The following is a 16,595-nucleotide window of genomic DNA, read 5'->3' as shown; positions in this document are numbered from 1 at the left end:
CGGGTTTGTGCTAAACACACATGGCAGTGACATTCATTAGCCTCTTTCCTTTTCCTTAAGAGTGTTTGAGCTTCACCTTTCTGCGCGAGAACATTGTAAGGACAACTAAACAGTTGGCAGTTATGGTTTTAAGACTATCATCATCAATATTGGTTTGCTTCATTCATTTAATAGATGAAATAGATGATTATATTATAAAAGGCATTTGTAAGAAAAAAATATTTAAATTGTATTTAAATTGTAATAATATTTCACAAAATTGATCGCATTAATGCAGCCTTGGTGAGCAGAAGACACTTCTTTTAAAAACACATTTGAATTTTTTTTAATTATTCCCATCTTTCGACCGGTAGTGTATATTAAACAAATTGCAAAAAAAAAAGAAAAGAAAAAGAAAAAAAGACAGGGCTGAAGAGAGGTAAAAGATAGTTAAAAACAGTTATATTTAATATATAGTTATGGTAACTTTTTAGTTTAGAGGTACAGTTCTCACTATTAATCTAGTTGCTTATTAGCATGCATATTACTAAGATATTGGCTGTTTATTAGTGCTTATAAAGCACATATTAATGCCTTATTCTGCATGACCTCATTCTACATCCCTTAATCCCACCCCAATTCCTAAACGTAACAACTACATTAATAAGCAGTAAATTAGGAGTTTATTGAGGTCCTGGGTAATAGTTAGTTAATAGTGAGAATTGGACCCTAAACTAAAGTGTGACCATAGTAATATTTAATGACCAGCTTTGTCTTAAATGCATCTGTAGAATTGACCGACATTCGTAGAGTCATCAAGTTTTGTTTCCATCCTATTTTTATGCACATTTTTGAATATTGCATTAAAAAAACGCTGGATGGAAATGCTAAGTTGTACAGAAATTCTAAAAATGCGCATCAGAAACGCTTGTGCTCAATTAAGGCGGATACATTTTTTATCCTTTTAGAAGACGTGGATAAAATATGATGGAAGCACATTTACTGAATAAATTCCTCAATGCGCTACAAAAAACTTGCGTGACTTTTCCTCAACAGGGGATGTGATTGGATAACTGGACTGACCAGTGGACCAATTGCATCGTACAGCATCTCAAATGTTGTTTTGGTCATTCTGAAATGCCTGAGCCAAAATCTGTCCTCAAAAAGATTTGGTGTCATGACCTTCCAGAACTGTCACACGATTGCGTTCACAAACATCAGGCTCCTGAACACAAGATAACATGACAGCGTTTGTTGCATTTCGCTGAGATGCAAGTCATTTATGATGTAGGAAACAAAGAGCGACACTTTCTCACCCGATTGCAGCAACTTCCCTTTTTATTACAGATATTTTGTCCCAATTTCCCAGGATGTGACGATTTTGTTCTCTTGAACACATGGGATAGAAACACTGCTTTATTCGCAAATGCTTTATGAAATATTTTGCACATAAGTTCAATTCGCAGCCTTGGATGGAAACATAGCTACCGAAGGATATGGGAGCATAGAGAGTTTATTATTGCAGTACCACCAACAGTTTGCCATTTGCCGTGATTATGGATTTGCTTTTAGTGTAATTGATCTGGCCTCGTTTTAAATGCCTTCTGTATATCTGAGCCTATCCTCCTCTCCTCTCCTCAGGAGTCAGCGTTGGCCCATGTGGAGCTTCCCACCACAGTGGAGACCGTGGAGGCAGCCATCAAAAAGCACAAGGACTTTACCACCACCATGGAGCTCAACCTGCACCGCATTAAAGCTGTCATAGAGGCGGGAGAGAGCCTCATCAGCCAGAACAACATCTACTCAGAGCGCATTAGAGAGAGAGTGGATCTACTCTCTAACAGGTAAAAACTATCGCCCGATAATGATATTTAAAGGGATAGTTCACCCAAAAATGAAAATTAGCCCATGATTTACTCAGCCTCAAGTCATCCCAGGTGTATATGACTTTCTTCTTTCAGACAAATACAATCTGAGTTTATTAATTGTCCTTGCTCTTCCAAGCTTTATAATGGCAGTGAATGGCCGTTTCAGTTTTAAAGTCCGTAAAAGTGCATCTATCCATCATAAAAGTATTTCAATTTTCTTTTTTGTGTGAACTATTTAAGCCCCGTAGAGCTGGATAATTCTCAGGAAACAGAGCTATTTGTACCTGAATATTCCAGGATTTCGTTTGCCAGAAAAAAGTACATTAACCTCCAATATTAGAATTAGTGGTCAACAAATATGTTTTTCAATTGGCCGAATCTTAAACATATTACCCCAATCCTAAATCTGTGGTTACAGCCTTACAAAGTAACAAAAGTTATTAGTTACCAAGTATAAGCATAATATGTATTAATAATCCATGACATTTCTATTTCAAAAGATATGTCAACCCTGTTACATTTAAATGTTTTGGGGTTAAACGGCCCTAATTAAATTGAATGTGCTCTTGTAGATCACTTCAAATCATAGGTTTTTAAAAGCTGTACTTGCAGATAATATAATGTTAATGAAATAAAAGGCCACTTTAGTGCACTTAATAGAATTCCACTTTCATGACTCTTTAACACTTTTAAGCACACCTTTAAAAAGTGCACTTTGTAATAATGACAAATTAAAAGTTTTACTTTAAAGTACGTCTGAAAACATCACATTCAATTTAGTTCAATTTAATCTAATCTAAATGTAGATTTTTTTTATTATTAAAATGAAATGGTGATGAGTGAGAAAAAATATTGAATTTTCAAATGGAAAAACAAATTTGGTAACACTTTACTTAAAGCCTTTATGTAATAATGCATTCTAAAAGTATTTTTAGTACATTAATTATGCCTTGTAATGCACATTATTATGCATTGTATGGTCTCATGAATAATTGTAACCACATTTATAGTACATTATAATGCACCTTTAGAAAGTATAATGCATTAAAACATGACAAACAACCAATTTCAGATTTAACAAGGAATACAGAATTATAATGCATTTTACCTTTGGTTATAATTATTTATAAAAAAATATATGATGCATTATAAAGTACATTATGAATACCTTTAATAATGCATTACACATAAAGGCTTTAAGTAGTGTTACCCCCCAAAAAAATCTTTATCTGACATATAAAAACATTGTTCACTGACTTTATCAAATATGATGACCAAGCTTAGTATACAGTTAATTATGTATGTTATTATGTTAATTTTCTGTAGTAGTCATAGGGTCATAAATGATTCAGAAATGGCACCATTTCTTAAAAAAATGACCTAGTTGTTGTATTGTTAAACTGTTTTTCATTCTTCTATTCTGTGATCACTTAGCATTTGTAATACAAATGTGTTGCGCTTTCATTGTAAAAGCAGTGCTGTTGTTCTTCTAAGACGACCTACCACCTGACATCAGTATCTGCCCTCCAGAAACGGGCACCTGCTCCTATAGACAGCGTTGAATTTAAAATGTGTTTTCCATAGAGGCATAACAAAGAAACTCGCTGAGAGTCCACAGTCACTGATCTCAATGCAGTCTCAGTGAGGAGCGTGAAATTGGATTTGGAAGCGCATTTGTGTATGGAATCTGTTATGGCACAGTCGACCTTCTGCTTTAAACAGAGACTCCGCTAAAAAACACTGTTACGATTAATTGATAATAGTTTATTATTCTTTTAGCACAAATAATACAAGAGTTTCTGTATTTGTGTGTGCCTCACAGAGGGAACCAGAACCGTGAACACGCTCAGCAGTGGCTTCATAAACTCAATGACCAGTGGGAGCTCCAGAGGTTTCTGCAAGACTGCCATGAGGTAGGATGAGTGCCAACTGAGCACAAACAATAAAAACTGTGCCATACTTTGTCTTTGGAAAATGTGTGTCGCTTGTGTGAGATTTTTTGAACCAAAAGATGTTTGCCTCTGTAAGTGAGTGATCAGTTGGCACAGATGCATGTGTTGGTACATCACAGTGCAGGTTTTTGAAAGCAAGAAAGAATTTCTTGCAAGTAGCGTAATAAACATATATTGCTATTACAGAGTGTCCTAACCAAATGTGATGTGATAGTGATATGTTTTGGGGTGGGGTTTCCCCCTAACTGGTCAATATAGTCAAGCCACAGGACATGTTATTGTTCACTGGGTTTTAACTACAGTGGTGTCATTCTGTGTAATCCCGCCCACAGTGAAATTTCATTGGTCGAAAATCCTGCTCCATATGTTTGCATAGATATGTTTGATTGACTGTGACTGACAGACTTCAGCGTGGACAAAAGAAGTGTGCTTAATTCTATTGAGTGTGCACTTGGAGTGTGTTTAAAATCTGAAAAGAATATTAAAAAACACTTTCATGACTGTTTCTTAACACATTTATGTACACTTTTAAAAAGTGCACTTTGTAATAATGTCAGATAAAAACATTTTACTTTAAAATACATTTTATATCATTGTTTTAATCATATTTTTCATAAGTACACTTATTTTGATGTGCTGACTAACACACTAAGGCACATGTAAAGTACTTGATTATTTTTAACGGTATTGTTTCATATTACATTTAAAATGTATATATTTTAAAAGTGTAACTTCATCATTACAAGTGTAATTAATTACATATGTATTTTTATATGCGTGTGAATCATGACACAAGTTTCAATATAAATGACAGTATATTTTAGTTTATATATCATAAATGCTTGTGAGTACATTCATCTCAAGACAATAGAAGTAATTATGAAATAAATTATGTGTACTTATAGACATACACTTACATATGTACTTAAGTCATGTGCTGTTTTACAAAATAATAATAATAATAAATATAAAAATGTACTTTAAAAATACAAATCTTGGCTTCAGTGAGGCACATACAATGTAACTGAATGGGATAAAATTTTGGAGGGTATAGAGTCAGCCGTCAACCACTGAACTGGACTAGATCCAAAAAGCAACAGTATGAACACAAAGAGGTCTGTGTGAGATGCTTGTTCACTTGGTCCACCTCTTGGTCCACTTCAAGGGGTCTGAATTCAGTTCTTTTAAAGAGAACTCTCATTAGATCAGATCTAATGACACGCATCCTATTCCTTTGCCAACTGTTAACATTCACTGAAGACATAACTGAGTGTGTTTACATGAATACCTGGCATCTTGACATATTTTTGTGTGTATTTCACCGTTTGGAACGGAATGCGTCACAATAATTGTTTTATCGTAATTATCTCGTCTGCATAATCGTTGGAAGCAAGAAACAAAATGGAAAGAGAAATTCAATGAATCGCACAGCCCTAACGAGTGGCATCTTGTTTGTGTCTTTGAATGATTCTGAATAGCTGAGCATTGTGGGTAAATGTTGTTGTACAGTAGGAGGCTCCCGGTGTGGCCCAAACCTGCAGGTTTATTTGGGCTTTGCTTGTTCTTCCCTTCTCACGTTCAATTATTTAGCGGGTCTCCTCATCACTCATTCAGTGGAGAGAGAGAGAGAACTTCACCAGTGTGTGGGTGAGTGTATGTGTGTGTGTGTGTTTGTGTTCACTGCAGGGATGAGGACGGATCTCTGCCTTCACTAAGAGCTGTCAAACACGTGTGGAGACTATAACAGCATGATCAGAGTGCATTGAATCACTTTCTCTAATGCACTGTGGAAATACATCCAGTATATACAATGCCATATTGTTTATGGACAGCATAGTGTCGCCCTTTTCATAATAACAGTGTGTGTTCAGAATGGAAAGTATTCAGAATGTATGTAATTGTGCCATATGCAGTGTATATACTGTATACTGAATGGACATTTTCTGTGCATTGAAAACCTGAATAACCAAATGCTTGTTAAAATCTTATACGACCAGAGCATATGGTATTGAATATTGTAATGCATTTTTTCCCCCTGAGATCGCCATCAAAATCAATGGATTTGTAGCATTCTCTTGTAAATAGTCGTGTAAATGAACCCTGAAACATGCAACGTAGCCAGATCGTGTGACCGTTTGTTTCCTGGAAAACAGCATACTGTTTATCTTTGCATAATATGTATCATATAGTAGGCTGTATCGTGCATAGTATGCATTAAATGCTTTGAACATTATGGCAGATTTTGGCTATTAGTCTATGCATAAATACACTGAATATGATTTTTTTTAGTAGTATCTGAAACAGAACATGCTATGCAACAGTGAGCATTTTAAACAGGACTACACTGTTGTCTTGTAACCTGCACTGCACTGCATGTTTAATTCTGCAAGTGGTATCTAGAAATAAAACTGTTGTTTTGTATTATTAATCCAGTTTTGTGTAACAACGTCTTTAATCCTTTGCAGTCCAATCAAAAAATTAATAAAAAAAAAGTCACAAAATCACAGCTGGCATGATGTATTTTTGCTGGCCAACCTGGAAATTAGCACCACCCTGGTTCCCTCGACTGAAACCCAGTAGGATTTTTCCATTTGCTTTCGAATTATTGAAGAAAATAAGCTCTGTGTCAAACAAAAAGTTATGATTCTTACACGTTTTGTTCATTATGATAATCTTCACAAATGTCTTCAGAAACGCTTTTATGAATTTTGAAGCTTAAATACAATCATTAGAAGTAAAAAGCTAAACCTAGGCTATAAACGAACTATACCACAACTTCTAAACTTTTGTCAGCCCTTTCAGTCTTTATTCAGGAAACATTTTCCCTGACAGTTCACATCGAGGCTGTAAATGCGGACTAGTTAGTAGATGAGTTTACCTGTTCAGCTGATGACTTTCAGGGCCCTGTCATACACTCGGCGCAATGCAGCGTCAAGCGCTACGCAAGTGTTTTTTGCTAGTTTCAGCCTGACGCAGTTATCATTTTCTCGTCCTGCGCCACGTTGTTTAAATTGTAAATTGTTTTGTTATTTAATGAGCGTGTTAGTAATGTGCGCCTATAGGAGGGTCCACAACGCACATCCACTCTGCTTATTAAACACACAGGGACGTATAGCAGCACACAAACATGGCGATTATTTAAATTAAAAGTATTAATGTAAAAGATTATTATTGTGTACATAAAGATTAGTGGAATACGACTTGTCCCGTTGATGATCTGCTTGCGCACTTTTACCTCGCGCACAAGCAGATCCGTTTGCGCTCTGGAGATGCTTCAGTCTTTCCACTATCAAATTCCGTCATGTAAATAGCGAATCTGCCATGGCGTGAGCGCAACTGGCATTTAAAGGGAATGGGAGATGAGACTCTGAATGGTTTGACGGACGTAAATCCCAAAACACACTCATTACTCATTAAGAGAATAGGGACAACCCTTTTAGACCATGCCCTGGCGCGCCGACCATTTTTTTCGTCGTTAAACTAGCAAACATGGATTCGGGCACGCCCTAAGTGAACTTGCGCCCTGCGCTTTAGACCACGCGCTTAGATCGTTAAAATAGGGCCCTTAATGTCTCAGACAAGTCCACTTTGTTGAGCAACAAAGTTGTGTTTAAATGTGCTATATAAATAAAAGTTGACATTGAAAATTGATTTAGCCACTTGTTACCAACCACCTTTTACAGGACAAGTAAAAGATTTTAAAAATTCAAAAGGGTACAGCTGATGAAAATATCTTGAGTGTGTTCACCAGAGAGCTTAGTTCAGGCGTTTAACTAAAAACCCTTTTAAAAACCCATTGACTTCAGGAAAATGGAAACAGAAATGCTAAAATGATAACTAGTTTCCAGGTTTTGGTCATCCCTTCAGCATTCCATACACTCAACACATTACAATGTGCAATATACTAGTACGGTTGAATGCTATTATAAACAGCTTATGTGACACTTTTTCTTATTGGATGTCTGTTGTTGTTCCTTAGAGATGTTTGCTGATCTGAAGGATCACATTATTGTCTTTGGTAGTTTAAATGTCTCTCTGGTGTTGGTGTTGTTGGTGGTGGAGGTGTAGTTAACCATCAGATTACTGGATAATTAATTCTCGTGTCCCTGGATGGTCATTCGCTCTTCCTCGGATCTATTGCTTCTTTTCCTCCAGGGTCTCTTTGAGGAATAACCATGATTGACCTAAATGTCTTTATGAGTGAGAGCTCCGGGTGCCTCGTGAGGGCAGAGGTCACTAAAGTGTTTAGTACATTTACATTTAGTCATTTAGCAGACACTTTTGTCCAAAGCGACTTACAATTTAGGACTAAATTAAGTGAGTCATCGTGAAAAGGCAAAAACAATGCAAGAAGTGCCCAAAATACGAAGTTCAGGCATTGGTCAGAGTAGCATAAACCCGATAAGGGATTAATAAAGGAAAAGGAAATAATTTTTTTTTCGTTTTTTTATGAGGTTAAGTGCTCACGGAAGAGATGAGTTTTCAGTTGTCTTTTGAGGGACTAGAAAGCACAGTTAGTTCTAAAGTATGCATGATTTTAAGCTGTCATCTACCAGCTAGAAAAAATAAATTGAAAAGTTACATGGATGTTAAAGGTTCTTCATGGAAACATAGATGCCAATAAAGAACCTTTATCATTCACTGATGAAACCTTTGCATTCCACAAAAGGTTCTTTATAGTGGAAAGGGTTCTTTAGAGTATTGAAATGTTCTTCACACTAAGAAAAATGGTTATTTTACCAGTAAAGCTGGTTACTTTGGTTCTTTGGGGAACCAAAAATGGTTCTTCTATGGCATCACTACGAAAATCCCCTTTTGCAACCTTGTTGTGTTATGATCTGTCAGATTATGAGCTATTGCCACTCGTTCCCTTATTTCTGGTCCTCTGTTTCTGTTTCTCTCCATCTCGATCAATCACTCGTATTCGCTTCCCTGCCCGCTTAAAGAGCCTGATGTTGTCCTTGTGACGCTTAGAACTACGTAGGCTCCCTTTCTCTCTCTCTTTCCCACTATGTGATTCTCTCCCCCTCCCTCGTCGTCTCTCTTCCTCTCTTTCCGTCTATCTGTCTCTCCGTATGCTTTTCTCTCACCGTGGATGCTGCAGCGGGAGAAATTGGGTCTTTCAGCTCAGGCAGAAGAGGCACCGCAGTATTGAGTCAAGCTTATATTACAAAACAGGAGGAGGAGAGAAAAGAGGGCAGCACAGACTGAAAGAAGACAATATGGATTTGTTTGAGATGCAAGGCGCTACACAAGCGGGGTGAAGAGTGTGTCTGGGTCGCTCCGAGAAGGGGAGGGGAAAACGCTCCCCTCATCCTCCCTCTCCAACGCCCACTCTCTCTCTCTCTCTCTCTCTGTCCGTGGCTAGCGTTTGTAACATCAATAATCACTTCTGCTGGGCTCTTTTCTCTCCTCGCTGGAACTCAGTCAGGCCTCTGCACGGGCTCAAGACTGCAAGTCATTTGTACCTTTTTTGGGATTCTCTTTGTTGTTTTTTACTAAGATGTAAACCACTTCTTGTGTTTACTGGATTTAATACAGTCATTTAAGGATTTAGTTTGGTCCAAAAATAGTGCACGCTGAGCTGTCTGCACATGTCTTGAATATTTCATCCAGCACAGTTTTTGGACTGCTCGTGTGTGTGTTCGGTGAATAATGAACAATGTGGATTTGGGAACTCGACTGACAGATTCTTCACAGCCTGATTCAGGTGGTAATTATAACATGACATAATAATGTATCTCTAGTTCACAAATAATGTTTATGAACTTTTTTTCCAAAACATTATTTTTATATTGCAATTTTTATATATAGCATTATGAAATATGTTAATAAGTGTATATTTTAAGGTACTGTGACTTGTGATCATTTTGTTTCTCACTTTTTTAATTATCTCAGTTGTTGTTGTTGTTTTGCAGTTCACTTAAATAGTCCTGCAATTAATTTTTAGTACAAATATGAAAATTAAATTTTGTTTAAAATAGTTTTAGATTTATTAATGCATCTCACACAGCAGGACTGCTTGACATTTACTGGAGGAAGTCAACTACTATTTAATATTGTAAAAAAAAAAATGATTTACTGTGGTTTGTACAGGAATGATAATGTGGTACGTTGTTTGGGATCACTTGTGCGTAGGAAACTTTTAGGATCATTTTCTTAGTATTTGGTAAAATTAGTTTAACAGTGTTATACTGGGTTACATGTTTTGTGTTGTTTTCTGTATGTTGTAATTTAAAAAATGATATGATCTGGTGGAAGCTCTGTGTACTGATCATTTACTGTGCATGTTTGCATTTCAGTAAGGTAATTTCAATATATATATATATATATATATATATATATATATATACATTTATTATAGAAGAGGTATATTCAAGTTAATATACATCTTAAATCCATTTGTAATGTTTTTAAATAAAATGAATAGATGTGAAAAATCAGGATCAGATCATAGACCAGAGGATCACTTTTTTATGAGTTATGAGTGTGATTCCTAACATGACGTGTTTATGGTTTTGTGTGTTTCATAGATTGGTGATTGGGTGGCAGAGAAGATGCTAATGGCTGGCGACACTTCCCGCGACGAGACTCAGAAGCTCCATAAGAAGTGGCTGAAACATCAGACCTTCATGGCAGAACTTGGTCAGAACAAGGAGTGGCTGGACAAGATCGAGAAAGTAAGTTCAGCTCTCAATGCTCACCATCTTTGCTAATAGTAGTTGATACTGTTAATATATGTGTCAGATTCTTCACTTTGCTTGAAAAATGCCATTGGGCACCTTGAAATGAAAACACAACTCCACTAAATGTCTTTCTCTGTTGTCTCATATTAAAGTCCCTTTCAGGGAAAGTCTGTTCACCCGTCCTATCAATGTGAATGGGGGAATCCTGGAATCTCAAAAACTGCTTGCCAAACTCACATTTAAATAACATATTTCAAATCAGCAACAAAATCTGACATGAACTGTCTAGAAATGTTGTTTCTCATGCTCAAATAGCATTAAAAAGCGTATGTTTCAGGCCAATGCGCATGTGCAGTCCTAAGCATATGTTTCTCAGGTGAACTGGAGCTGCAGTGACGCAATGACTTTACCAGTCAGCGATTGGCTCTTTTACTTAGAAGGCGGGACGTCCCGTATTCTGCCATATTGCGTGTTGCAGTTTCTCCCATTAATAAGTAATGGGAGTGAACCGTCTTTCTATATCTGTAGTCTTTGCTCATATTCCGTTCTAGTCAACGACTGTGATATAGAGCCAGTAATCAGAGGCGACATAGAATTTAACAAGGGCAAATCCACTTAGTGTTATATTTAGTGGTACACATGCACTTTGATTAGTAATTATTGTTAGTCATTAGTTTGTATGGAGTGTACACATTATGCCTTTAGATGCCAATAAATGTCCCAATCCAGCACCATTTGTGCTGTGGACATCAAATTGTGAAGCTTTCAGATGGTAAAATTATATTATTAATTATATCTTCTATAACTGAAAGTGTTTCTGAAGTGCATTTTGGATAGATGTGGAAAGCCCTGATGCTCGTAGTGCACTGATGTCTGATTGAAAGACTGATGTTGTTTAATCTGTCAGTTCTGCTGTTTTACTGACACTGAACAGCGTCTCAGACTCCCCATCTTGAATGATCATGGGCATCTCACAAAATCATTAATCATTATATTCTGTGGTCAGCTGCGATAACAGTGGATGAGAGTCTTGTTGTTTGTTGTTGTTGAATATGATTTGACAAGTGTGTGTTTGATGTATTCTGAATATGTCAAGGTTTTCTACACTAATGTATATAAGTGTGTTTGAGGGGTCAGTAAGGGTGAGATACCAGAAACCATTCAGGCACCTTTACTCATTTTAGTCTGCATAAATCTGTATGCATTGGAAACATGATATGGGTGTGTGATGGGGCTTAGTGGCATTACTAAAATAATGTTTTTAATATATTTAAATATTTGTGTATATGCTCTGAAATTGTAAACGGTTGAAGAGTTACGGTAAAATGAATACAGCTTGTTGGTATGTGTCGGCGACGACACAGCCGGTTTAAAAGGGTTAAAAGGCTTCTTTTTTTTCAGAAACAGCCATTGAAGCAAAGTATTTGTGAATTTTACATTTTTTCACTAAAAGAACTAGCGGAACTATACATATGAATGAACAGCAATATTTATTTATATTTAACGTAGGCCTACTGCTTATATTTTTTACCAAAAAATTTGTGATTAAATCAATTAATCGCAATTAATCGCATCTAACATAAGAGTTTGTATGTGTATATATATATGAATTAAATGAATTAAAGTCGCTATTGATGCCTGAGACAATTTGGCCATGTATAATGCAATTAAATTTGGTTGTCAGCTCACCTTTTAGTGCTTAATTGTATTTTGTATACGCACAGTTCAGAAATTTACTGGAGTGACAACTGCATTTACAGAAATTATACGCAGTGTGTACAGAACCGAACTGAACAACTAGTTGTGAATGATGTGTTTAAACGCACATCTGAGATGTGTCTCTCTTCTGTGTGTGCGGGGAAAATGTTCAAGCCTTGACTCATTCATGTTGCCAGATCTTGCTAGAAAAAACAGCAAACAAGAACAAGCCCATAATAAATCCAAGCGCTTTATATTGAAAACAAGACCAAAATGTCACTTGCTTGATCGCTTTGTGAACCAAACCCAAACAATAAGCCCAAATATGTTAATAAAGTTTATATGACAAAAAGCAGCCTTACAAACATAAGCATCACATGACACCTCAGCAGACGGTGGTTTCATTAAAATCACAGAACATAACGAGTTTTTGGTCACTGTAATATTATTTAGTGAAAAATAGTAAAGAACTTTGCTACCATGCTGTCATCGTCATTTAGGGATTGAGTTGTGTTACGTACACACAAGGAGCAATAATTTGGGGGATTCACTCCCGTCTTTAAATGTGGTTGTCACTCCTGAAACCTTGCAATGTGTACGTGGCCTTTGATATAGATATTGCCAGTGAAATTATCATGAATATTTTGTAGATATTTGATATTGCCCGGCCACAGTGTGTGATAGTATGTGAGGTTTGTGAAGATTTCTCTCTGTTCTGTCTTGACCTAGTATTTCCTGTAGACAGCTGAACACTGAGGCTCATTTCTCTGTCATATAACCTTAAACTAGTTACCAGGAATAGAAATATGCTGAACTGTGCTGCCTACATATTTATAAGAGCGCCCTGGATTCATGTACCACGCTCTTATTTTCTGCTGAATCTGGCCTGTTTGGACAGCTTTGCCTTGCTTTATCTGCTTTCTAAACGAATCACACATTCACAGTGTTCACAGGTGTATTCACAAACATCAAATTAATCTTTTGTTTGGGGTTATGAAAAGAAAAAACTGTCCAAACTTGGTTGGTCCTATTGTTCAACCAGGAGTGGTAATTTGCTCTGGTCATATCCAGTGTCATATTTTAATAATTCATGGCTACGCTTTAGCTTTGATATAAAATACATTTTACCTACCATTAAAATAAAGAATAGCTGTTTTAAGCATTAAAAAAACTTTTCTCATGTCCATCACGGGCAGCTGTATATGACAGGTCTAAATAGGTGGTCACATGACAGAAATTAAGTTAGCTCTGTTAAAGGGATGGTTCGGAGTAATTTCAACCTAGGGTCCTTTGCACCATGACCTCGAGCCGAACACCCGACACAGAAGCTTTTTTTCCCTTGGTCGAACATTATTAAAGTTAGAGCTTATTTAGAGATATCAGCCGAATGGCTTAGTGCAGGCGCTAATGGATCCAAGGATGTATCCTGTAAATTACCCCACTAATAATGCCCAGAATGGCACCAAACTTCTACAGTAGTGCAAATAGGTTCTGTACTCATAAAACGAGGCATTGGAAAGTTTGTAAGTACATCAGGAGTTTATTTAAATAACACTTGCCTGATGGTAACCTGGCTCGAGGTCATGGTGCAAAGGACCCTAGGTTGAAATTACTCCGAACCATCCCTTTAAAGAGAAACACAGCTTACCTCCCCTAAATGTATTATACGACAGCATTTTTAGGCCTTTTTTAAGGACATGAATTGCAAAACAAAATCTGCTCAGTGCACTGAAAGGTAGTCCTGAAATGTCAAATTTTGAGCGTTACAGTTATCCCTACTTTCTCCAATATAGTAATATTAAAATAATGCATTAAATTATATAATATGGTCTACCATATCCTCATGGATGTGGTCATGTTTGACATTTAGATATGCAGAAATGTCAAATTCATGGTCGGTCATTTTAATGCCTCTGAATTTGGATACTCAGAGAAGTCACGTTGGTTAAGTCTCAGTTATCTGCAATTCATTTCATATTCATTCACAATTTTGAGTGATAGTGTGTATATATCTGACCTTCACTTTAGGATAGTGTTCTTTATCTTTGAGAAACTTCATGAGGTTTTTAATAAAATTGCTATTATGTTGGGGAAAACAGTGTAAGAATAGTGTAAGAATAACACTGTTATTAAAGGGATAGTTCACCCTAAAATGAAAGTCAAGTCATTATTTACTCACCCTGGTGTTGTTTTGATGCCGAATGCCCTTCTTTCTTTAATGGACCTCAAAAGGAGACTTTTAAAAAAATGTCACACTCCCTGTCCATATGATGGCAGTGAATAGCGACCAGCATCAAGCTTTTAAAAAAGACACAAAAGTATCACAGAATGATCCCATGTGACGCATGCCGTATATTCAAAGTGTTCTGGGGTGTACGATATTAAATATTATGTATTTAATAAAAATCCTGACCTTGGCCGTTGGTCTTCTGTGCCCGACTGCACGTTCATGAGACTATTAACACAGGAGTTCATTACGATCGCCCAGAAAAAGCTTGAGAGAAATACAATCCATGTACCTTGTTCATCGTACCAAGAAGTTATCACGTTCACATCTGTGAGTCCACATCCGGTCCAGTGATATTTGACACAGTGAAGGGATTTCTAGGCGTTGCATTTCATGTCACGCTTTTGATAATCTTGATTTCTCACAACTTTTTCTGGGTGAGTCGGAGGGAACTGTGACGCTAAAGTCTCACAAATGTGCAGTCGATCACAGAAGACCGACGGCCAAGGTCAGGATTTTCATTGAATAATGCATTACATTTAATATCGTACACCCTCAGAACACTTGGAATATACGGCATGTGTCACATGGGATCATTCTGTGATACTTTTGTGTGTTTTTTAAAAAGCTTGATGCTGGTCGCTATTCACTGCCATTATAAGGACGAGCAGGACTTCTTTAAAAAAAAATCCTTTTGTGGTCGATAAAAGAAAGAAGGGCATACGGCATCAGACCAACACCAGGGTGAGTAAATGATGACTTAATTTCACTATCCCTTTCTGAAGCAATGTCTTCTTTACATGCTCCTAGTCAGAGTTTCTGCTCATTAGTCTGTATTTTCCAGTAAACAGTGTTGTGCAGGGATTCACCCTTGCAGTGGACACATGCGTTATAATTACAACATGCTGTTTTGACTAGTTCTGCTCCAGTGTCACTAACCCGTCAGCTGTCAGAGGGAGCACTCATTGCCAAGTGAAGTGAAGTGAAGGGGAGTATCTGTTGCTAAGTAACCGTTTCCTCACACACACACACACACACACACCCAAACCCCAGAGCTCCCATGTGTGAAGGTCATTTGTACTGTCTCGTCCTCTCAGCTCACAGGAAGTGATGAGATGCACTTCCAGGTCAGAATGAACCGGATTAATGCTGGTGCTGGGAAAAAAACTGAGACACTTTATTTTTTTTGCAGTTTTATGCAATAAAGATATCTGGTAACGCTTTGCAATAATTAATCCCATTAATCCCATTAGTCCCATTAGTTAACAGTAGTTAATGCATTAACTAAGTATTCATCTTTGTTAACATTACTTAATAGAAATAGAAATGTTTAATGTTAGTTCATGTTATTGGTCAGGTCCATTAAATAATATTAACTTTTGATTTTAATAATGTATTAGTCATTGTTGAAATTAATAAATGTTTAAGGGCCCTATTTTAACGATCCAAGCGCACAGTCTAAAGTGCACGGCGAAGGTTCACTGAGGGCGTGTCCGAATCCACTTTTGCTAGTTTAACGACAGGAAAAATGGTCGGCGCGCCAGGCACATGGTCTAAAAGGGTTGTCCCTATTCTTAATGAGTAATGGGTGTGTTTTGGGCATAACGTGAAATAAAACCAATCAGAGTCTCATCTCCCATTATTTTAAATGCCAGTTGCGCTTGCGCCAATGGCGGATTGCTATTTACATGGCGGAATTTGCAAGCGGAAAAACTGAACGCTTCTCCAGAGCGCAAACGGATCTGCTCGTTGCGCAAGGTTAAAGCAGACCATCTACGCGACTAGACGGATTCCACCATATCTTTATGTACACAATATTATGACAATACACGCTCTTTAAATAACAAAAAAAAAATATTGCAATCAATGGCGCTGTCTATTTCTGTTGCCTCAAAATAGCAACGCGCCAACAATGCGCCAGAACACACCTCTTTTTCAGACCAGCATGCCCGTGGGCGCACAAATGGGCGCAAATGCATTTGCTGTTTAAACAACGTGGTGCAGGACGTAAAAATGATAACTGCGTCGGGCTGAAGCTAGCAAAAAACACTTGCGTCGCGCCTAACGCTGCATTGCGCCGGGTGTATGATAGGGCCCTGAGTGTTTTTCATAGTTAGTTCATCTTAACCAATACAGTTAACTAATGTTAACAAATGGAACCTTATTTTAAAATGTTACCAGAAAT

General features: G+C 37.1%; 1 protein-coding gene across 1 annotated transcript in view; it reads left to right on the top strand.

Moving 5' to 3' along the window:
- The window catches only part of sptbn4b (spectrin, beta, non-erythrocytic 4b), a gene marked incomplete at its 5' end in the record, with an annotated part of 73,252 nt that overhangs the window by 27,673 nt on the left and 28,984 nt on the right, over positions 1-16,595 (top strand). Inside the window, 3 exons of the mRNA XM_081371740.1 lie at positions 1,621-1,823; positions 3,670-3,760; positions 10,333-10,479. Of these exons, the coding sequence (XP_081227866.1) occupies positions 1,621-1,823; positions 3,670-3,760; positions 10,333-10,479 (441 nt within the window). The remainder of the gene's footprint in view (positions 1-1,620; positions 1,824-3,669; positions 3,761-10,332; positions 10,480-16,595) is intronic.

Source organism: Scardinius erythrophthalmus (genome assembly GCF_964197995.2).
Source record: "Scardinius erythrophthalmus genome assembly, chromosome: 8".
NCBI classification, from domain to species: Eukaryota; Metazoa; Chordata; class Actinopteri; order Cypriniformes; family Leuciscidae; genus Scardinius; species Scardinius erythrophthalmus.
Note: the sequence above shows the minus strand (reverse complement) of the source record. Positions and strands in the feature narration are given on the sequence as shown.